The sequence below is a fragment of the Microtus oregoni genome, unplaced genomic scaffold, assembly GCF_018167655.1.
Source record: "Microtus oregoni isolate MIOR12 unplaced genomic scaffold, Mior012 000012F_ref0000307, whole genome shotgun sequence".
NCBI classification, from domain to species: domain Eukaryota; kingdom Metazoa; phylum Chordata; class Mammalia; order Rodentia; family Cricetidae; genus Microtus; species Microtus oregoni.
Window position 1 is genome coordinate 22,085,177 of NW_024543071.1, and position 23,795 is coordinate 22,108,971.

The 23,795-nt window shown below is 41.5% G+C and overlaps 1 protein-coding gene across 1 annotated transcript; it reads right to left on the reverse strand.

Moving 5' to 3' along the window:
• LOC121453999 (cytochrome P450 2C11) lies at window positions 1-22,561 on the reverse strand. The gene is made up of 9 exons (XM_041661158.1): window positions 22,394-22,561; window positions 21,292-21,454; window positions 20,987-21,136; window positions 13,379-13,539; window positions 10,402-10,578; window positions 5,043-5,184; window positions 3,091-3,278; window positions 1,700-1,841; window positions 1-476 (listed from the first exon to the last, which is right to left on the reverse strand). Exons 1-9 carry the CDS (start codon window positions 22,559-22,561, stop codon window positions 295-297), a joined length of 1,473 nt encoding a protein of 490 aa, XP_041517092.1. The 3' UTR covers window positions 1-294.
• Between the last annotated feature and the right edge of the window lie 1,234 nt (window positions 22,562-23,795).

Below are 23,795 nucleotides of genomic sequence, written 5' to 3' on the forward strand. Positions count from 1 at the left end.
ACAGATGGCTCTGGATTGTCATAAAGATTTTGCTGTTTTACAATAAAACTCATATCATCAGCAGTAACTGAATCATGAATATTAGTGGTCACTACATAAGCATTGCAGGGAAGTGCCGTGTAATATAGGAGACGACAGCACTGAACTGTGTATTAACCCAGGGAACTCTGCTTACTGAGCTTCACTGGACCTCAAGGGAATGGGGAAATGTGAGAGAAAACAGCTATATTACCAGGAGTGAAATGAACAGTACCCTGCAGAAGTTGCAAGTTGACAGCATAAGGAGGCTGCCCTTTACACAGGAATAAAACAAGCCTGGTACGAAGGGGGCACATGACCAAATCCACTGGTAATTGGTGTGGTATCAATATCCTTTACATCAGTCAGAGGCTTCAGGTTAAAATTCTGTAAGATGGTGGTGAAGAACAAAAAGAGCTCCATGCGAGCCAGGCCTTCTCCGGCACACATCCGCTTTCCTGAAGACAGCAAAAACAGATTTGTTACTGAATTACTGTGCTGTGAATTGACATGAAGAGTATGAAGTAAATAGCCAATGAGTTGTTAGGTGTGTGGATAGAAGACACACACCACATTCTTAGCTCCAGACACAGCTCCCTTCACCCATCTCCGACACCATGAAGTTGAAAACTTAAAGCTGCCCCATTTGACTGAGCAATGCTCTGATGCTTCCCCAAGGACCTATGACCTTTCCTCTTTATGTTCCTTGTGATCTCAATAGGATCGTATCCTCTGTGGGTTTCCTTATTATATGCATATTCCATTTAGCTGGGATTGCTGAAATCCCATGCTTTCTTATCTTTTGTCTCCCTACCAAAATGAGTTTCTTAAGAAAAAGGGTGAGGGGCTTTGTATACACATCTCAATTTACACACTTTCAAGACAAACCTAAGAATCAAACCCTATATGCCCAAGACTCAGCACAAATAATGGAGCACTGAGATTAAACATCCAAGGTGAAGGATCATAAGTAAAGTAAAATCTAAGGGTTTGAGAGTCACTGCCTGCATTTACTCAACAGGTTCTGACTTCTTGCATCTACAGAAAATGTTCGTCCCTCTGTACTTCATTTCCCTGCCTCCTCTTCTTTTCTTACTTCGTTGCTCCCTACAAGTCAGCCAACTTTCCTCTTTGGGTATAAAAGAGCAAGATCTAAGTAACTTCCCCTCTGACACCTCTCACAACACTAGTCGAGCTGGATTACAGTGCCTTGTTGACTCACCTGCTTCCTTCACTCAGGAGTGAGTCTCTTTCAGAGCGTGAGCATGTTCTAATCTCTAGGGCACTTGCATTCCCAGAGTGAAGGATGCCACAGAGGAGATACTCAAAATGTGGACTACTTAGATATCTCTCTCATGGCAGATGAGGAAAAGTCTAAATTATATCAACTTCCAAGAGAAGCTTTTGGGAAACTGGGGGTTATATCCAGTGGCCAAGTTTGATCAATAAATACACTTTGCTATCTTAACTTGGATAAAACTGTGCTAAACTCTGCAATGTTCACTGATATGTCCCAATAAGGAGGAATTATTATGTGTAAAGAAAATACACAGTAATTAAAGTTGTGCTCTTTATAACATACAAAGAGCAAATCTACCAGTCCCAGAGAAGTCACTATTGCACCTGGTCTTAAAATTCCATTATGTCCTCCAAAGTACAAATGGAAGTGACTTTCTGTTACCTGTTGAGAAAGGCACAAAGTAATCACTCTTCTTAAAGTTGCCACTCTCATCCAGAAAGTGACCAGGGTCAAACTTCTCTGGATTAGGAAACTCTTTGTCATCATATAGCACCGATGTCAGTGACGTTATTACAGTGGTACCCTGAAAATAGCCAACAGACATAATGAAATTTAGATGGGAAGAAGTGACAGAACTCACCTAGATCAATCTGTTTGACTTATGGATAAGATACTGTGTCCAAATCAGAGCAGTGACATTTACACACAGACCAAAGAAGAAGAGAGATGAGTTGACACTAGTCCTCGGTTAGGGGTGAACTTCATGCCCACCTCCCCTCTCCATGTTCTGGCTTAAGTGTGTATAGGTCTCACACATGCCGTCACAACTGCTGTGAGTTCATAGGTATAACTGCCTACTGATGCCCAGAAAACACTGTTTCTTTGTAGTTATCTACCCCTTTGGTTCTTACAAACTTTCTGCCCTCTCTTCCAAAACTATCCTTTAGCCTTGAAAGAAAGAGGTGATAGAGATATCCCATTTGTGACAGGGCATTCTGAGATCTCTTGATATTACTAAAAAATATAATCTTAAACTGTGTGGAGGATAATATTAGTATATTGATAATTTCTTCAGTGTGAGGGTGTTTATCCATTTGTAGCAGAAAGTCTTCAGTATTGGAAGATACACATTAAAGTATTTAGGTTGAAGTGTGATAGATTTAATAGACAAACATATAGTTCTAAACACATCTTTATACCCTATACACATGTATTATACAAAAACACAGTCATATATCCACTTAAGTGTTAATTGAGTATATCTACTCTCCTAGTTACTTGAGCTATCAACTTCCGCAGCCCAGAGTTATAAGAGGGAACTTGAACTGAGGTATGTCTGTGGGGCACTGTCTTGATTGATGATTGACATGAAAGGGCCCAGCCCACTGTGAGTGGTGTCATAAAATGAACCTGGGTTATATAATAAAGCTTTCTGGACAACAGCAAGGGAAAGCATGCCAGTAAGCAGCATTCCTCCATGGCTTCTGCTTCAAGTTCCTGCCCTGCCAGACTGATTGCCCTGCTAGTTTTCCTGACCTGACTTTCCTCAGTGATGGACTATGACCTATAAGATTAAGTAAACTCTTTCCTCCCTAAGTTGCCTTTAGACACAGTGCTTGTCACGGCAACAAAAATCAAGCTAGTAAGGTTTAATTAAAAGTTGGAAACTCCATGTTTCCAAGTTTATGAAATTTAAGAGCTATATGCCTTTCTTTTAAAACACTTTTGCATATTACTACTTTAAATATCCCCATATATTTGCAACCATAGTAGAAACCAATGTGTGAATGGGAACTTCACCAACAGTAAGTGGCAGAGAGAACCAAGCTTACCTTGGGGATGAGGTAGTTTCTGAATTTAACATCACAGGTCACTGAATGAGGCAGGTTCGTGGGGATGAGGTCAATATACCTCTGGATCTCATGCACTACAGCATCGGTATAGGGCATGTGGCTCCTGTCCCCCATGCAGGGGCTCCTGTTTCTGCCAACCACGTGCTCTATCTCTTCCTGGACTTTAGCTGGTAAGACAGGGTGGGAAATGAAGTGATGGGAGAAAAGTGGTACAACCACGGCAGCAAGTCAGTGCTCCATGGAGTACAATGAAGGGGCCTCAACGGCATCACAGGCCCTAAGCACAGCTAGACTTGTAATACCACAGTACACTGTAACTACCTAAAACCCAGGCATTCATTAAGTAGATATGCTTCTACATATTATCATACAGGATAATCAATGCACATAAGAATGCTTAAACGCTTCACTATGTACATAGATATATTACAAGAAACTACTATCCCGGTAAGTTCAAAATCCGGAAAATAAGAATTCGTGTCATATGAAATTAACATATGGTAGGAGTTGAATTCTCCTGAAGACGGGGTGGAAGAGCCGCGTGTGCATACGTACACACCTGCTTATCTGCAAACTCCCAGTGGTTCTCTGTCTTTCCTTCGTATCCCAAAGACACTCACTATAAACATTCTTTGTTTTCTTACTTACTTATTTATTTTGTATACAATGTTCTGTCTGAGTCCATGCCAGAAGAGGGCACCAGATCTCATTACAGATGGTTGTGAGCCACCATGTGGTTGCTAGGAATTGAACTCAGGACCTCTGGAAGAACAGCCAGTGCTCTGAGCCATTTCTCTAGTCCTTCAAAATATTCTTTAAGTGTCTTGGGCAATTTATGTTCACATTTAAATTTCTATTTTTTACTGTACTATTTACAAGCAATTTCCTTTTAAAAGAGATGAGGAATCAGATATTAATCACCATCTCATACAAAATAGATAACAGACTCTCTTTCTTTCTTCCTTCCCCCCCCCCCCCTCTCTCTCTCTCCTCTCTCTCTCTCTCTCTCTCTCTCTCTCCCTCTCTCTCTCTCTCTCCCCCCCCCTCTCTCTCTCTCACACACACACACACACACACATTTCCACACTTCTCTCTCCTGCACTACACTTATGATTTTTATTATATATGCACTAATTCTTATAACAATCAGTGTGTCTTCATGAATATTCTCACAGGTAAGGGAGCTGTAGTTGTACTATATGTGTTATATGCTCTTGAGCATAAAAGAGCCTATTTAAATTCCTAACACTGGATGCTAACTTTGAATTATTACAAATGTTTAAATATGTTTTGAACCCTAGAAATAATTTTTATTTATTAGAATTCATTAAATTGTCACCCCTGTCTCTCCTCTAAGACTCCTCATGCACACACAATGTAGTGTCCATCCTGAAGTCAGAATGGGAAGCGTTGTTATGTTGCTATGAGAAATCCTGGCACTGACCCTGAATCCCTCTCCCACATGTGTCAGAACCGGTATGATCCCATCCAACAAGGCTGCTCAACTGAGCTAGCAAATGGCAGTGAGACACTCTCCAGCCTCCAAAACTGTGAGCTAAATAGAATTTTCTTCATAAAATATCTAGTCTCCATTATTTCATATATTGAAAGAAAATACTCTATGACACATGCCATACCCTTCTATCCTTCAGGAAATCAATGTCCCAACCTACACCAGTTGGTGACACATATGCCTTGCTACAGGCACCTCCCATCAAAGGCAGACACCTTATCAGAGTAAGGTCTCTAAAATCAGAGTTTCTGCCACTGTTCTTGATGTCTTGTTTCTCTCAGCCACTCTCTCCTATTATGAAAACTTATTCTTATTTCTTCCTCATATGTACATGTTACAGCTAGCAACAGAGCAATTTCAATAATGGTGTTTCTCTAAGAGGTTACGGGTTTCTCTGGTTCCCTGTCTATAGTCATACCTGTGACATCTGTGTGCTTCATCAGTAGCAGGAGTCCATACCTCAAAGTGGTACTTGTTGTTTCTGTTCCGGCTCCAAACATGTCAGTTACAGTCGCCACCAAGTTTTCTATGGTAAACTCAGACTTTGGATTGTGCTTTTCCTAGGATTTATGTGGATATTATTTTGGTTTGCTGGCATACTTAATTGTAGTGAATCAAAATTAACTCAGGTTGTTCTTAAGATAAGAAACAAACAATAACAAGTCTAATAGTAAAGCTACAATACCAGACAGGACAGCAGAAAATGTGATTAGGTTGCCCACTCTTTATTTCTCATTCTCCAAATGGGTAAAATTGTGAATTTTCAATGTCTCATCACAAAGAAATGATACTTAAGTGAGGTAATGGATATGCAAATTGGCCTGATTTGATGATTTAATTATATACACGTATGTATAGACATATAGATCAAGGAACCACATTGTATCCAAATACATATTATATGCTTAAAGCAATGTAGTTAGTTTTCCACAACTTTTTTGACAACACACCAAGAAAAAAACAACTTATAAGAAGAAAGATTCACTGCTGTTCATGGTTCAGTTGTTTTGTCTTTGGCACTACTTTGATGGGGGAGAGTCTTTTGGCTTGTGTGAATTTCATTGGTTAAATAAAGAGACTGCCTTGGCCCTTTAATAAAACAGAAAATTAGGTAGGCGGAGTAAACAGAACAGAATTCTGGGAGAAAAAAGCTAAATCAAGGAGTCGCCATGGTTCTCCCACTCCAGACAGACGCAGGTTAAGATCTTCCCTGGTAAGCCACCTCGTGGGCTACACAGATTATTAGAAATGGGTTAGATCAATATGTAAGAGCTAACCAATAAGAGGCTGGAACTAATGGGCCAAGCAGTGTTTAAAAAAATACAGTTTCCATATAATTATTTCGGGGATAAAGCTAGCTGTGCGGGCAACCGGATGGCGGGAAGCAGCCCTGCCACTCTTATTACAACACTACTTGGCCTGGGACACTGGGCATACTGGGAGACAGAACATAAGGGCAAAGAGAAATACAGTAGAACAAAGCTGCTCAGCTCTCATGGCTAGGAAGCAAAGAGAAGAGACAAGGGCATCAAACCGAGGAAACAGTTCAATGACCTAACTTCCTCCAGCTAGGCAGTACCACCTAAAGCAGTGGTTCTCAACCTCACAATTCCTTTGAAGAGCTTATATCTTCAAAAATATTTACATTAAGATTCATAACAGTGGGGCTGCAGAGATGGCTCAGTGGTTACGAGTACTGACTGCTCTTCCAGAGGACCTGAGTTCAATTCCTAGCACCCACATGGCAGTTCACAACTGTAACTCCAGTTCCAGGGGACCTGACACCCTTAGCAAACCACCAATGTACATAAAATTAAAATAAATAATTTTTAAAAAAGATTTATAGCAGTAGCATGTTTACAGCTATGAAGTGGCAATGAAAATAATTATATGGCTGGCGGTCATTGCAACATGAGAACTGTATAAAGGGGCTGCAGCATTAGGAAGGTTGAGAGCCACCTTCAGAAGGTTCTGTTACCTTCCATAAGCATCTTCATCTGGGAAGCAGGTCTCTAGCACATGGCTCTTGGATTTACAGAAGTAGAGACAGGTGTGGAAGAGTAGCCTCAGAGAATAAAGGAGCATAACGCTGCTGATTAGGGCCACTGGGAGGCTGGGCCCACCACCTCAGGTCACTCTCTGCCTGGCCTCACCACTGAAGAGGGAGTCCTCAGGGTTGCAAATCTGGGGTACCTAAGGGGCTTCAGGAACCGAGGGCAGGGTGGTGTGCAGAGGCCTGGAGCTTGGGCAGGTCCTACCCACAGACACAGCCCAACCACATGATCACCATGACTCTGAGCAACAAGATATCGAAGATGAAGAATGGTTCATTTCCTGGATTGTCTCTTCAAAAGATTTCTGAGGTCTATGCTGCCCCCAGAAACCATGTTGATATCTATGATCCAAGCAGTCACTGTAAACCATGCTGATGTCCACAATCCCTGCTGCTGCCTGCTGCTCTGAGCGAGTTAGCTTTTGCAGTGGTATCAATGTCTGTAGACTCATAACTGAGAATAAGAAACTTTGACAGCTTCTGTGACAACCTTCCCCCTCCATCCCTCCACCCCTAAAAAAAGAAATAGTCCAGAGAGGAAGCTATTGAGGAGAGCCCTTTAAAATTGTGATGGAGATGTTGAAGTGTAGCTCTTCACACTTGATGGCTTCTGATGGAGGAGGGTCATCTGTCTTATCTGTTGCTTTTATTGGTTAATTAATAAAGAAACTACATGGCCTTTGATAGGCCAGCCCTTAGGTGGGTGGAGTAGACAGACAGAATGCTGGGATAAAGAAGCTGAGTCAGGCAGTCGCCATGATTCTCCCACCCGACACAGACACAGGTTAAGATCTTTCCTGGTAAGCCACACCTCGTGGTGCTACACAGCATATTAAAAATGGGTTAATCGAGATGTGAGAGTTAGCCAATAAGAGGCTAAAACTAATGGGCCAGGCAGTGTTCAAAAGAATACAGTTTCTGTGTAATTATTTCACGGGTAAAGCTAGCCGGGTGGCAGGAAGCGCCCCGCAGCTCCTATTACAGGCTTCTACTGGAGCAGGGAGGACTCAGTTTTCTTTAAGGGTCTGGGCACTGGGAGTTTGATCATGCTCCACTGAGCACATGGACAACACGATTGGACTTGGTGATTTGTTTGCTTTTTTTTATTTTTTTTCTGGTGGGGAGGCACAAGAGTGGAAGGTTGAACCTGGGAGGAATGGGAAGCGAGTGTGATCTGGGAGCATTGTATGAAAATCCCGAATAATTAATAAAAATGTTATGTTAGGGAAAAAAATCAGAATGTCAGTTTGGTGAAAGGAACTGATAAATTTGCATTCATGAGTGAGCTTTACTGAGAGGGCCTATCAGCTGGTTGCTGACACTTCATGCAGGTCCAAAGAGCAACACAGTTTATGGAGTTCACCTCAGTTCACAGAGGTGAAGTCATTGCGTTACAGAGACCTAAGAGTTCAGCCTACCCCAGGCTAAGTGTGCAGTCTTCACAGCATTATACAAGCCCATCTCCATGATAATAACAACTCTCCCCTACCACCAGACAAGGTGTAGATCAAGAGTAATTTGTTTCTTCCTACCATCAGTCTCTTCTAATTATTTAGCTTTTTCTGCTCTTTGCCTCACCTCAGTTCAAGGAGTACACTTATACATACACATGCTATTATTATATCTATATTATGCTTCTCACCCAGTTTCTGAACTCCTCCACCATTATTCTTTGATATATATAACATTTTTTAAAATATTTATTTATTTACTTATTATGTATACAATATTTTGTCTGCAGACCAGAAGAGGGCACCAGACTTCATTACAGATGGTTGTGAGCCACCATGTGGTTGCCGGGAATTGAACTCAGGACCTTTGGAAGAGCAGGCAATGCTCTTAACCACTGAGCCATCTTTCCAGCCCCCAAAATGTGTAGTCCAGACTGGCCTCGAACATTTTATTAATTTTTTATTCAGTCATATAATGCGCTTTGATCTAATTTACCCCCTCTCTTCCTCCTAATTCCTTCCAGATCTGACTCCCGTCTCTCCGTCCCCTCTCAACTTCCTGTCTTCTTTTTATTGTTGTTTTTAAAAACCCATAGAGTACAGTTTGTGCTGGCCACATACACATGGGTGCATTCTGGGCTTGCCAGGGATCACATCCTTAATCTTTCCCAACTCCATCTTTCCCAGAAGCTATCAATAAGTCTTCAGCTAAGAGTGCGGACTGAATTGATCTTGTAGAGATTTTGGGTGGGCACCCACAGTAGTTGTGAGCTAATAAGTGTGTCAATCCTGTCCTATACTGAAGATATTGTTTTGGTCCAAGCCTCCCTGATCTCTGACCTTTAGAATCTTTCCACCTCACTTCTACAATGGTTCCTGAACTTTCCCTACCATGATTCTAATTGCACATATCAATATTTTTCTCTCGGTTAAACTTATCAAAACACAGACTAGGTCTTATTACTGAACATTCCCACATAGCTACTGCTAGTTGCAGAATCTATGGCATCAACTAAACCAAAGCCTATAGGACTCTGATAATATAAGATGGACACTGAGGGTTTATTTTTGAATCTACACTTCTATAATCCAGACTTGTATCAAGCTAAAGTGCACACAGATGATAAATCTCAGTGCTCCTCTTCAGTATCAGTGCTTATCATATATATCAGTCTGTGGAGTTCACAAGAAATTTACCCTAAGTATTATCGGTGTTAGACTCTAGTTCAGGATCATATATACAGTATCAAAGCTTCCCACACCAGTAGGTAGGTTTGTAGAGTGCTTGAAAACATTTCCACATCCTTATTTGGAGAGAATTATTTCCAGCTATGTGGTAGCCCACAAGTGATTCAGTTTTCATCTGGAGTCCATTCTGACTTATAAGTCATTTCAGTTCAAGCTTGCTTGCTCCGGTCTCCTTAAAAGCTGTAAGAATGTTCTGATTAAGTCCATGGGAAAGAGCACTTTGCCCATGAGAAAGAACATACTGCCTAGTAGAATTCATACTGCTGACACCAAGCCTAAGGCACATCAAGATAGAAATTGAAACTGCTTGCAAGCAGCAGGCACATGGTAGATAGGAAATTGCTTGCACAAGGACAGTAATAGCCTTGTGGTTTTAGATACTGTCTATCTATGTTATTCTTTGTTCTGCTTTTGTTTATAAGAAGACTTTGAAATAAACCCTGGGCTGTTTGGTATTAACCAATAGACCTCCAAATCTTTCCTGCGTCACAACAGCTTCCGGGTTCCCTAATTGACTCATCGGCAGGCTCCGACACAGCTGTGTTCAACTATGGTTCCCTACCCCATCTCTTTACCTTATCTCTTCATTATGCCCATGTGAATCCTCTCCCCTGTTCCTCCTTGAAAATCTGTATCAACCCTCAGGTCATTCAGGAAACGTGCCCAGAAAGCTTCTTCTCATTCTCATAAGTGCTTTCTTCCCAGTCTCCCACACAGGCCCATACAACCACTTTTATTTCAATGCTGGGTATTTTAATTACCTGACTTGTTTGTGTTTCTACTTCACCGGATGTGTATGCTCTCTTTCCTCAGACAGAGTGTGATTCCCTAAAAGCGTTGCCCATGTGTTCTAGTAATTTAACAATTTAGTTTTAAGTCCTCCAGGATTGCTAGTCCAGTTTCATGCACACGGCAGGTAATTAAAGAGTTTACCAATTGCTTCTTGCCTGAACAGTTATATGTTCTGAATAATTACAGAACTGATGAACAAATCGCAAAATGCAAGCCAACAAATAACATTTTACCTGTTCCATTTTGATCAAGAAACAATCAATGAAGTCCCTTGGATTGGCCATATCCAGTGTTTTTTCATGTTCTTTCACTTTCTCCAAAACATAATTTTTTACATAGAAGAAATTTTTAAGTACTTGGTTATGACTTCCAGGTAAATAATCAATAATAGCAGGGAAAGTATTGCACACCTTGAAGATTAAGAAACATTAAATACAATTAAAGACATGAGTACCATAACCCTGGTCAAAAACTTGGGTGGCATTACCAAACACTAGGTGGAGCTAGGGGAACCCCTCATAAGAGTGGGAGGAAGGATTGTAAGAACCAAAGGGTCCAGGACACCAAGAGAATGTGGCCACAGAATTAACTAAGTAAGGCTCAAAGGGGCTCACAGAGACTAAAGCAACAATCATGGAGTCTGTATGGGTCTGAGCAGATCTTCTGCAAATATATGTTCTTGTGGGACTCCCAACAGTAAGAGTGGGGGTGCTCTTGCCTGCTCTTGGGACCCTTTTCCTCCTACTGGGTTGCCTCATCCAGCCTTGTTGTGAGAGTTTGTTGCTAGACTTATGTTCAGTTGATATTCCTGAGAGGCCTGCTCTTTTCTGAAGGGAAACAGAGGAAGAGTAAATCTGGGGAAGAGGCCAGACAGTGGAGAAGAACTGGGAGGAGTGGAGGGAGAGAAATTGCAATCAAAATGCAATCTATAAGAGAATAATAAAAAAAAAAACTAGGGTGAACTTGAGGAGAAACATTTCAGTGCACATGACTGGACAAAAAGAAGCATTGATAGAGGCTGCACTAAATTGATCATATGACCAGACATGATAAGCATCTCCAATATCCAAGCCAATAATGTTTACATTACTAGTCCACTCTCTCTTTTTTACCTACAACTGTGAGATACAGGAAGGCCCATGGCTCACCTGCGTGAGGTAAACTCAAGAGGTCAAGGAAGTTCAGTCAAGTTCAAACAGACCAGCGTCACTCCCTGATACTTCTACCAGTAACACTGGCCTCAGGAATAAAATCATGCTGTATAACTGGGAAGGGCTCAGAGATATCATGAAACTCAACTCCACATTTTATGAGCAAATGTTTGCACACACAGCCATGGTCAGATGACTCCTATAAAATCAGAGTGATGCCAACTTGATAGATGGTGATGCTATTGAACATGACAGCCCAACAGAGGGCTATGTTTTAGACACTCCAAATGCTGAGTATCTTAAATAACCTGACTTTCATTACTTTCTCAGCTAGAGTTCCAGCTGCAGCTGGCCTCTGAGTCTCTGGTTTGGAACCCCGATTACTCAGAATTTCCTGGCAGCATCTGCTCCCATTTTCTGTCTTTGATATCCTCAATTAGGAAATAACTACCAAATAATGGGATGAAGATGACTCTAATTTTCAATTGGTAGGCAAGCCCGTGGATGGCAGAAGATTCTCAACAAGTCCTTAGACAGTCACTGAGAGCCTGAGCATGTCTCTGTCACTACCGAAATGCTGCCTGCACTCTGTGGTTGGGTAGATGGGGCTTGACTTGCAGCATCTGTCTTCCATTCTGAAGAATAAAGGATGTCTCTTTCGGAGACGTTCACGGTATCCTGAGAGGACGGTGATGTGGAAACACTCTCTTTGTGGGTCAGCAGGACCCATCCTTCCACACAAATAGACATACACACATGCACGTGCACACACACATGCACGCGCACACACACATGCACAGAAAAAAAAATCAAAACTGTCTGAGACGACTTTGTTAGAATAATGGAAAAAAGTCATGTTTTTATAAACTAATGATAAGTTGAGGGTTTTTAATGGCTGGGATAGAAAAGCTTTGCTTTGCCCTTGTTTTACCTCTGCCATGTCTTCATGGTATTCTTGACAAGAGCCCTGTTCCCAGAGTGTGGAACTATGGCCCTTGGTTCCAGGGTGGGGAGGGGGCAGGGGGAATTGTTTTTCTGTTTTAACCCAAAGGAGGGAGGGGAAGAGGAGCTGGAGAACTGGGCTCAGCATGTGTGTTTGTTTCATCTAACACAGAACTCCTTAGGGTGGAAAAGTTGTAAAGACTATCAAAAAACCTTATAATGCCACTAGGCAACACAGGGCCACCTGGAGCAAAGAACGTAATGAAAGCTCCTGGCAGAACACTGAGACCATGGGAAGAGGGCTAGAAAGAGAGTATCTTTGGGAAATCAGGTCACTCGAAAGCATCCACATATATTGATGTTTTCAGAACGCCAGGGCACGCCCACAACAAGGGCAAGCTAGGAAAAGTCCAGGAAAAGAACCCCAAGCTTTTCCTTCTGCCAGTTCCTGAGCTCTGTCTGGTGGGATTTCTCCTCCCTATCTCTTCTATTCTTCATTCCTACTTCTCATCTTTGGCTTTCTTCCTTACTTCATTTTGTATCTCTACCCTATAGCCTCCTCCCTTCCTTCTCTAATTCATCTTTTTCTCACCTTCTTCTTCATCTAGAACTCTCACAGCCAAGTAACTTCTGTCAGAAACTAAAGAACAGAGGCTTTGGAGGAGAAAGAACACAAGCTTTACAGAAACAGCTTAGAGAAGCTACTAAGCAAACACTTTCTGTCTGCAGAACACAAAAAGCACAAAGAAAATATTAAAAACCTATAGCACCAATAGTTGGGGATGTGGCTCAGCAGTAAGGAGAACAATGCTCATGTTGAAGGACTGGAGTTGGATTTCCAGAACCTACATGCGGCAGCTCAGAACCACCCATAACTCCCGTTCTGCAGGTACCTGTACCCCCCCACCCACATGGGGCACACACGCACGTGCACACACACACACAGAGCACACACAGAGCTGAAGAATATGTTTTCAAAAAAGAAAGAACTGCACATCACATCTCTAAATTGTCCAATCTAGAAATCTTCATGCCACAACTCAGTCCCTATCATTCTGTGGACTTCACAGAGAAAAGAGTCCAGATGGTTCCTTAGGAAGAAGTCTTTTGATCTCACCTGTATCCATGGGGTGCTCATGAGTCTGAGATTTTCATTAAATTTTTCCATCAAGTTAAGAAAACTCTGATCTTTATAATCAAAGCGTTTCTGAAAAATAATGGAGCAGATGACATTGCAGGGAGCACAGCCCAGGATGAAGGTGGGGTCACAGGGTGCTCCTGGTGATTGGGAGATATTAAAAATAACTGTTAATACATGACCATAAAAGACAAGATAATTTTAGAAACTCAAAGTTAACAAGTTCCTACAAATTCTCTACCAGGTAGAACTGCAACATACAGAAAACCAACACTCTGTTTTGCTCAGACCTGACTTAGTAATTCCTTCTAACCTTGTTTCAGGATGGCTATCCAAATACTATGTTAATGTCCACTGCCTTTATTTACATATCTGGCCCAAGTGACTTCTTTTGCAAGCAAAAGAAGAATGATATGAAAGAGATACATTTTAAAATAAGTATTAAAATACACCTGGGCATGGTGGTACACATCTGTAAGCCTAGCAATCACAAGGAAGAGGAGGAAATCTGAGAGGTCTCCACCAGTCAGAAAGTTCTAGGCTGGCCTGAACTACACAAGACCCTTGTCTAAAAGAAAAAGAAAGGAAGGAAGAAAAAGAAAGAAAATAACAACAAAAAAGTTGAAGACCTAACAGTTACACAGAATCACACATCTGTAGAGAACTTGTAGCCAATCAAACATTAGCCTAGGAAGGAAGAAAAAAACAGTTTGACAGTTTTTAACACAGATGGATAATTGAAGGAATTACAAAAAGAACAAGCAGAGAGGAAGAGTAAAGAGAGAAAGATTATTAAAAAAATGCATGCCCTTGGTGGGACAAATGTAAAAATATGTAAAGAGAGAGAGAGAGAGAGAGAGAGAGAGAGAGAGAGAGAGAATATTTTTAAAAAAGCATTACTGCCGGGCAGTGGTGGCGCACGCCTTTAATCCCAGCACTCGGGAGGCAGAGGCAGGCAGATCTCTGTGAGTTCGAGACCAGCCTGGTCTACAAGAGCTAGTGCCAGGACAGTCTGCAAAGCTACAGAGAAACCCTGTCTCGAAAAACTAAAAAAAAAAAAAAAAAAAAAAAAAAGCATTACTTTGTAAGCTGGAGACAGCATTGACTGCTCCTACATAAGACCTGAGTTCAGTTCCCAGCACCCACATGGCAGTCCACAACTGTCTATAATGGTAGTTCCATGGGACTCGATCCCCTATTCTGAGGTGTAGATGTATATGTAGACAGAATACCTACACACATAAACAAATAAATCAATAATAATAAATTTTAACAAAAATAAAATAAAAATAAGCACACCCTGTCCTGGTGATGCAGGCAGGTAACCCTAGTTGTTCAAGACAGTGGAGCAAGATTATTCTAAGTTTCCACCCTTCCTGGGCTACAGTGAGTTTGAGGGGATCCTGAACACATTAGAGAGACCCTATCTCAAAATAAAATATGAAATCAAAGATTTTGATATAACTCAGTGGTTGAAACTTCTTAGCAGATGTAAGACCCTATGTTTCATCTCCAATACCATTTTTTAATCCAAAAAAGAACACATATCATTAGCAGATAGGTTTGCCAAAGGTAAATTAAACTTTTTAAAATTTCATTTCTAATTTAAATCACATACAGGTCAAACATAAAGATTAAATTGATAAATAGTATCCTTTACTTCTTCTTTAGGTGTTGAAAAGAAAAATAACAAGAATTTCCTATTCTGAAAATATTTACAATCACCAGCCAGATCCCACATTTGCTTAGCAAACCTCGCCCTCTAGTGGAGAACTGTACTATTGCGCGACATAGTCATCAACAGAATACTACAATTCTTTTTTTTTTTTAAGATTTATTTATTAATCAAAACAACTCTGAGATTCCATCTTACACCTGTAAGAATGGCCAAGATCAAAAACACTAATGACAACTTATTCTGGAAAGAATATGAGGTGAAGGGAACACTCCTGCATTGCTATTGGTTGTGCAAACTGCACCGCTGCTTTGGAAATCAGTATGGCAATTTCTCAGAAAATTAGGAAACATCCTTCCTCAAGACCCAGCAATACCACTTTTGTGTATATACTCAAAAGATGCTCAATCGTACCACAAGGACATGTGCTCAATTATGTACAGAACATCATTGTTTGTCATAGTCAGAACCTGGACAACCTAAATGCCCCTCAACCAAAGATGAATAAAGAAGATGTGGTACATTTACACAATGGAATAATACACAGCAGAAAAAATAAGGACATTTTGAAATTTGCGGGCAAATGGATGGATCTAGGAAACATCATATTGAGTGAGGTAACCCAGACACAGAAAGACAAATATAATACATATTCACTCATAAGTGGCTTTTGGACATAAAACAAAGAAAAATCAGCCTACAATTCACAATCCCAGAGAACCTAGACAACAAAGAAAACCCTAAGAGAGACATACATCGATAAAATCTACATGGAAAGAAGAAAAGAATAATATCGCCTGTAACAGCGTAAACGAATGCAGACAGATTGTAAAAATATATATACAGCTTTAATGGCGAAATAGACTTACAGAACCACCGTTCCCGCGGAGACCAGGAAAGCAGAAGGGACAGCTGGGAGCACGCTGGCCAAATTTGTAGGCAAACATTAGCCCGAGGTGAACACGCCCCCCAAGGGGCGGGACTTATCCCTACAATCTCCTGAGTAAATTGGGAGTGTGGGAATCATCATAGGAGAGGGTAAAATGGGAGAGGGAAAAAAGGAAGGGAGGGGAGAAAATTATATAGCTCAATTAAAACAATTTTAAAAATCAGGAAAAATATTTATTTTATGTGTATAACTGTTTTGCTTGCATGTATGTATATGCACCATGTGTATGCCTAGTGCCCTTAGAGGAAAGAAAAGGGCATCAGATATCCTAAAACTGGAGTTACAAATGGTTGTAAACCATCATGTGAATGACTGGGAACCAGACTACTCCTCTGCAAGAGTAGTCAATGCTCTGAACTCCACGGCCATTGCTCCAGCCTCTATAAAGTTTTTCATCTGAACATCACTTTATTCCATTCCATTGCTATACAGAAAAGCAAATTAATTCAGAGGGAATGTTTTATGGGCAATTTTCAACAAAATTGTACTAACAAAATTATCAATAAATTTTAATGTGAAAGTCTACAAGTGCACATTTATTATAATTAAAGATGATACGCCAAAAACATGCCTACTACTCACAATAGCAAACATCAACAATCCCTATACAAATACCATCTACTCCAGTTGGAAAAACAGCAGCCCCTAAAGAAGCCAAAACTGTACAATGGAAAAAAGAAAGCATCTTCATCAAATGTTGCTGGCATAACTGGGATGTCACCATGTAGAAGAATGCAAATAGATCCATATCTATCCCCAAAACTCAAGTACAAGTGGATCAAAGACCCAGTTAGAACCTGATAGAAGAGAAAGTGAAAACTAGCCTTGAATGCATAGACACAGGAGACTACTTCCTAAATGTAACAGCAATAGCATAGATACTGAGATAAACAATTAATAAACGGGACCTCCAGAAACTGAAAAGCTTCTGTAAGGCAAAGGACAAGATCAATAAGACAAAACAGCAGTCTACAGAATGGGAAAAGATTTCATCAACTCCACATTTGACAAAGGGCTTATCTCTAATATATATAAAGAACTCAAGAAACTAGACATCAAAATATCAAATAATGAAATTTAAAAATGGGGTACAGATCTAAATAGAGAATTCTCCTCAGAAAAAATGTCAAATGGCTGATGGATATTTAATGTTCAACATCCTTAGTCATCAGGGAAATGCAAATCAAAATGACTCTGAGATACCATCTTACACCTGTCAGAATAGCTTAGATCAAAAACACTGATGACAGCTTATGTCAGAGAGGATGTGGAATAAGAGGAACACTCCTCCACTGCTGGTGGGAGGGCAAACCTGTAGAGTCACTTTGGAAATCAGTACGATGGTTTATCAGAAAATTGGGGATCAATCTACCTCAAGATCCAGCTATAGCACTCTTGGGCATATACCCAAAGGGATCCTCAATCATATCACAAGGACACTTACTCAACTATGTTCATAGCAGCCTTATTTGTCATAGCCAGAACATGGAAGCAACCTAGATGTCCCTCAACTGAGAATTGATAAAGAAAATGTGGTACATTTACACAATGGAGTATTTTATTACTCAGTTGTAAAAAGCAATGACCTCATGAAATTTGCAAGCAAATCGATGGAACTAGAAGAAACTATTGTGGGTGAGACAACCCAGACCCAGAAAGATGAACATGTATGTACCCACTCATAAGGGGTATTAGGAGCAGAGTATTGGATAATTAACCTACAACCCACAGTCCCAGAGAGGCTATATAACAAGGAGGGCCCAAAGAGAGAAGATGCATGGATTGCCCTGGGAAATGAAAATAGAAGAGCTCTCCTGGGAAAACTGGGGGCAGGGGAAGGGAGGACAGAGGGATGGAAATTTGAGGGAGCACTTTGGGTGGGCTGAGTGCTGAAGGCAGGTTGGAGGCTAGACTGAGCGGGAGTGTAACAAAAGAGACATCTTGATGGGGGGATCGTTTGGGGGTTAAGGAGAAACCTGGCACCAGGAAAACCCCCAGGAATCCACAAGGATAACCCCAGTTAAGACTCCTAGAAACAATGGAGAGAGTACCCGAACTGGCCTTCCACTATAATCAGATTGGTGACTACCCTAATTGTCATCCAGTAACTGATAGAAGCAGATGCAGGGATCCACAGCCAAGCACTGGACTGAGCTCAGGAGTCTTGCTGAAGAAAAGGAGGAGGGATAATATGAGCCAGGGGTGTCAGGAGAGGGGAATCCACAGAGACAGCTGACCTGAGCTCATGGGAGCTCATAGACTCTGTTAGGGAGCCTCCATGGGACTGACCTAGGCCTTCTGCATATATGTGACACTGTGTAGCTTGGTCTCTTTAAAGCTCCTAGCAGTGAGGTCAGGACCTATCCCTGGCACTGACTCACTTTTGGGAACATGTTCCCCACGCTGGATTACCTTGTCCAGTCTTGTTGCAAGGGGAGGAGCTCAGTCCTGCCTCAACTTGATGTGCCCTGCTTTATTCAAACCTGGGGAAAGGGGGGCTTGCCCCTTTCTGAATGGAGACAGAAGAGTGAAAGAGGAAAGGGATATATGAAAAATGGGGGGAGGGACTTGGAGGAGAGGAGGAAGGAAAAACCATGGTCAGTATGTAAAATAAATGGGAAAAAATGCTATTTAAAAAAATTTTAGAAAAAGAAAACCAATACTTCATGTTCTCTTTCATAGTGGAAAGTTAAAGAGCAAGTTGATCTTACAAAAAACAAAGTGGATTGGTGTTTACTAGAGGTTAAGAGGGGTATATAGGAAGAATAGAGAGGCTGGATAATAGAACGCAAATACAGTTACATAGGGGGAATAAATTCTAGCTCTGCACAGCACAGTAACAGTAGTTTACATCAATTCTATAAATTTATAAATATAAAATTTACATCAATTTTATAAAGAACTGGAAGACAGTGGTTCTAACTTACCCAAGAAAAAAAGCTGATAAATGTCTAAGGAGATGAAATGCTAGTAACTATACATCGCCATTACAAATTATATGAAAGTATCACATTCCTTACTGAACTCCATAAAAGCAAACAATTATTGTTTGTTAGTTCAAAAAGATATCTATGGCCGGGCGGTGGTGGCGCACGCCTTTAATCCCAGCACTTGGGAGGCAGAGGCAGGTGGATCTCTGTGAGTTCAAGACCAGCCTGGTCGACAAGAGCTAGTTCCAGAACAGGCTCCAGAACCACAGAGAAACCCTGTCTCAAAAAACCCAAAAAAAGAAAAAAGAAAAAAAAAAAAGATATCTATGCACACATGGTAAGGAATTCAACAGAAGAAGCCTATTTAGTAGAGAAGTATGTCTAAGCCACACCCCTTTTCTGTATAACATGCCATAACATTGAATGTTCAAAATATATTTTAGCCTAGGAGAGAAAGGAATAATCATTGGGAATTATTTATTTGAGATTTGGGACAACGGAGTTCACAATGAAAGTCTGATTCTCAGTCTTGCCTTCCACTTCATTTTGACGAGATATGTAAATATCAAGGGCATTTAGAAAACAAGCTGAAAATCATATTTACTGTGACAACAACATCACAGATGAGTGAAGCCAAGAGTGGAGGGTAGGTAAAAATTACCATCAACTCAAAACTCTATCGTTTTGAAATTCAGCCAGAATGTTATTTTCATTCAAATAAGAGAAGGTTCACAGATCAGGTTTCCCTTCAACGGTCTCCTAGAAAGGACAAGGACAGTCCCCACAAGAGGGACCATCCAAGAATGACAGGATGGGCAGCTCACAGAAGTACCACCACAGACCAAGAAGCAGATAGGAAAGGGAAAGCAGAGAGCTAGACCTTTGCTGGAGTTTGTATGCAGAGGGATGACCATGACAGGAAAGCCAGACTTTGCCAGCTGAGGATGGCAAAGTTTGATGAACTGCAGAGATCTCTAGGCCACGGGTATGAGAGGTCGCTAAATTGTCCCACACCCAGCCTTGGGTGGGTTTACAGCAAGAATGTGGACTTGGTATGAGAAATTTACTAAAAGAAGTGGTTGAGGGCCATAAACAGGTTGGTTTGCATCCCAAAAGCATGCTTTGGAGAAAGTATTTGCTATTGCTATCAGTTATCTAGCCTTGGGAAGGGCAGCCCAAGATATCAGAGCCTCATAAAACATAGAAAATAAAATTCTCAATTAGTACTAAAATAAAGATAAAAAATAACAAGAAGAACTGAAATAGGGCCAAATTATAATTAGGGAAGTTGAGGTTAAGCATTAATAGTAATTGAGATGTAGTTCAATAAATCAATTTTAAAATTCCTTTTATAATGTAAATGGTTCTTAAAATGTGTAAATAATAAAGTCCACAGTGAGTAACATTAAGTAACGCCAACTGACATCTTTAAATAGTCAAGAATGGAGAAGCAAAACACAAGCGCTAAGGGACCATTAACAATGCCTAGGAACTAGAAACCACACTTAAACACCATCGCTGTGAACACTGCGGACATGGGTCTTTAAAGAACTCCAGACATGTCTGTCAGGGAAGCTGAAGCTACAAATCAGACCAATGAAGTGAAAGCATGCATGTTTTCACATACCTCGGAGTAGCAGGTTACGTCAGTCAGTAATGCCCTCTCACAGACATTTCCTACTGGAACTTTCTAGAATAGTTAGCCCACAATTATGTTACGAGGGAAATATTGCCAAATTTGAAAAGGGGTATTCCATCCTTCTATCCATATGGCATTGTTTGAAAATATAAAGCTTGACCCCAAACAGAATGTAATGAGTTTTTATCCCCATTCCATATGTACAGACATTGTGTACAAACACGGAAAGCACTGAGCTACAAAATCTTCCTTGGTTCTCTGGACCAAACCTTCCCGCTCTCATAGAATTGTCAAGCACTTCCCTCAGTGTAAGATCTGGCTGCCCCAGTAGTGTTGCCATGGAGATCATTAGAAAAGGGAGCAACCTCATCAACAACCACAAAGTGACACCCACCTTTGCTTTTCCTCAGTTCCTCCACAAGGCACTGTGCTTCCTCTTGTACACGGTCCTCAATGCTCCTCTTCCCCATCCCAAAGTTCCGCAGGGTCATGATGGAGAAACGCCGGATCTCCCTCCATTTCATCCCATTGCTGAAAAGGATTCCTACCAGGATGGGAAACGGGAGCTAGTCAGGAAACCGACAAGGAACCGGCGCATGGAGCCATGTGGATGGCCCAGAGCAGCCGGAAGCTCATCCAGTCCTCATCTGCATGGCCAAGGCCCAACTCATGCGTGCACACTTTTGTGCTCACACTTACCAAGGCCTCTGTTTACTCTTTCCGATATCGGAAAACTGCCTCTTCCAGAAAATTCCTCTCCGAGATTAACAAGGGCCTCCTTCACAGCTTCATAACCATGCAACACCACAGAGGGCTTCGTGCCAAAATACAGAGTGAACACAGGGCCATAGACTTTGGAGAACTGGAAAGTTGGGAGGAATAACCAAATAACAGTGAAAATAAAATCAGTATAATCTACTGATGTTATCATACTTTTGACGATTTTTTTTTCTCCCATTTGGTTGCTGGATTTCATACATAAAAACAATGTTGTTTGTTGGAGCTGCCACGGGCAGAATGTCCCCCATTTGCCAAGAACTTATGAGGGAAATCCTACATAGACCATCACAACTAACCAACATCTTGAGCTACATTTATTAATTTTGCAGCTAAAGAGACTGAGGCTTAAAGGAGTTCAATCATCTCAGCATTACATAAATAAAAGACCCAAATTTGAACCTGCTTAGTGAATTTCTGTTATCTGTGCAGACAGTCCCCAAAGTCCACACTAGACAAATGTCCAGCTGCTATTGAACTTGCTCTTTTCAGGGGATTCTGTGACTAATAATTAGAAATCTATAAGTTTTTAAGTCCTTTGGGACTGGGGATATGGTTTAGTAAATGCTTGTTATAATGCTTGCTGTGCGATCGTGAGGACTGGACTTCAGATCCCAGTGAGTGCATAAAAAGCTAGGTGTTCTCAGGTCAATAATTCCAGCCCTGGGAAGGCAGAGACAGGTGGATCCTGGGGCTTGATGATCAGCCAGATGAGCCAATCACTGAGATCTAGGTTCAGTGGCCTACCTGGTCTTAAAAAATAGGAAGGAGAAACCAATGAAGACACTCCGCTTCATTCAACCTCTGGCTTCTTTACCCAGACACACAGACATCTACACACACACACACACACACACACACACACACACACAAGCTCAGAGAGAGAATGTATGTGCATTATAGCATTCCTCTATTCCTGACAATGGCACCCTAAATACCTATGTGAATATTTGCTGTAAATAAAATAGTTAAATAATAGCCAACATTCATTTTCTTTTGAAACTTAGTAGAGAAAAGCACTTACGTTGGTTAAAGATTTGCTGACATCCTTCACATCTATCTGCAGGATGTTTCCAATAAACGGGAGAGGAGTGGGACCAGGGGGGAGCTTCCCTCTCCCCGAGTTCTGTCTCCAGAGTGAGAGGAGAAGCAGACAGGAGACAGTGAGCACCAGGACTGTAACCAGATCCATGGCAGCCTTCTCTTCTCAGGGAGACACCTGTGAGCTTGCAGTCCAGAGCTTTTATAATGCTCGCTGTGAACTCAGCATGTGCCTCCGAGGCATGAGGGACCAATCAGCGAGGTTTACTCTAATCTTTCTTCTTTGTGGACTCTGGCCCGTTGAAAAATACAAACGGAAGCTGTTCTTCACTCTCACACACTGCTATTCCACCCTGGAAGCGTGTCACAACTGGCCCAGGGTGCGACCCATGGACTGTGATTTTTGTTTTTGAATTCACCCCAGTTGATTCCAGCATGCAACCTAAACCGGCAGTGGGGGAGGGACAATAAAGTAAATCATTTGCTCAAAAGATTGTTCAAACATTTAAAACAAATCATATACACACACACACATATATATATAGTAATATTTACTTGATAAAGCTTCCCAGTGATTGCAATATATGCCTTAAAAATGAAGCCCTTTTTAAAAATGCTTTAGTGTGATGTAGTAACACTAGAGTTGATTAATCATCAGTTAAGCCACATAATTAGCTCAGTTAACATGCCACACCTTTTGCCATTTGCCATCCTGCAAAGCCCTTTTGGGCAGAAGATACTCTTTTCACCCCTCAGAGAGTGCAGGCCACCAGACTGGCAGTGGCTCAGCTGGCAGAGATCGCTCGGGTACCCACCATACTGACTATTGACAAAATGAGACCGTGTTCTCCAGAAATAAAATCAACAGCACAGCTTCTCCCTTTCATTCCCTCAGGATGGGAAACTCTCTCAGCTGAGGGTCCCAGGCAAAGCCCCCTGCACATTGTCCTCATTTCCTGCCATGCTGTGCTGCCTGGAGCGTCAGGAAGGATCATACCAATGTGGACTCTCTCCCACTTTCCACGAGAGTTTTCTTACTATTATGCTATGCCCAGGTGCAGCTGTCACTCACCTGATTTCTTTAACGCTTGTGGCGCTGTTTTCTTGTGTGAGTAGTTGCTCAGATGGCTGATTCTCTTGGGGAAAGCGTGCTGATTGCTAACTATTCCATCCTCTTGTTCAGGCTTTGCTCTGCAGAAAAGCCTAGTCTCTGAATAACTTCCTCATTCCCCAGCAGCCCGCACTCCAGAAGCAACAGCTGCTTCTGTGGTTTTTTGGCCTGTTACCATTCCAGATGAAGAAATATAGGAACACAGAACATACTGGGAGGAGGGGTTCAGAGTTAGCTAGGCAGAGCTTCAGGCATGTGCTCTTGGGAGGGATGG

What these genes read in the sequence shown, in the direction of transcription:
- LOC121453999 (XM_041661158.1), bottom strand. Translation starts at nt 22,561, where the DNA reads ATGGATCTGGTTACAGTCCTGGTGCTCACTGTCTCCTGTCTGCTTCTC. An exon ending in TCAGCAAATCTTTAACCAAC is followed by an intron (nt 21,455 to 22,393) that starts GTAAGTGCTTTT and finishes CCAACTTTCCAG; the next exon opens with TTCTCCAAAGTCTATGGCCC. An exon ending in TCTTGATCAAAATGGAACAG is followed by an intron (nt 5,185 to 10,401) that starts GTAAAATGTTAT and finishes CATAAATCCTAG; the next exon opens with GAAAAGCACAATCCAAAGTC.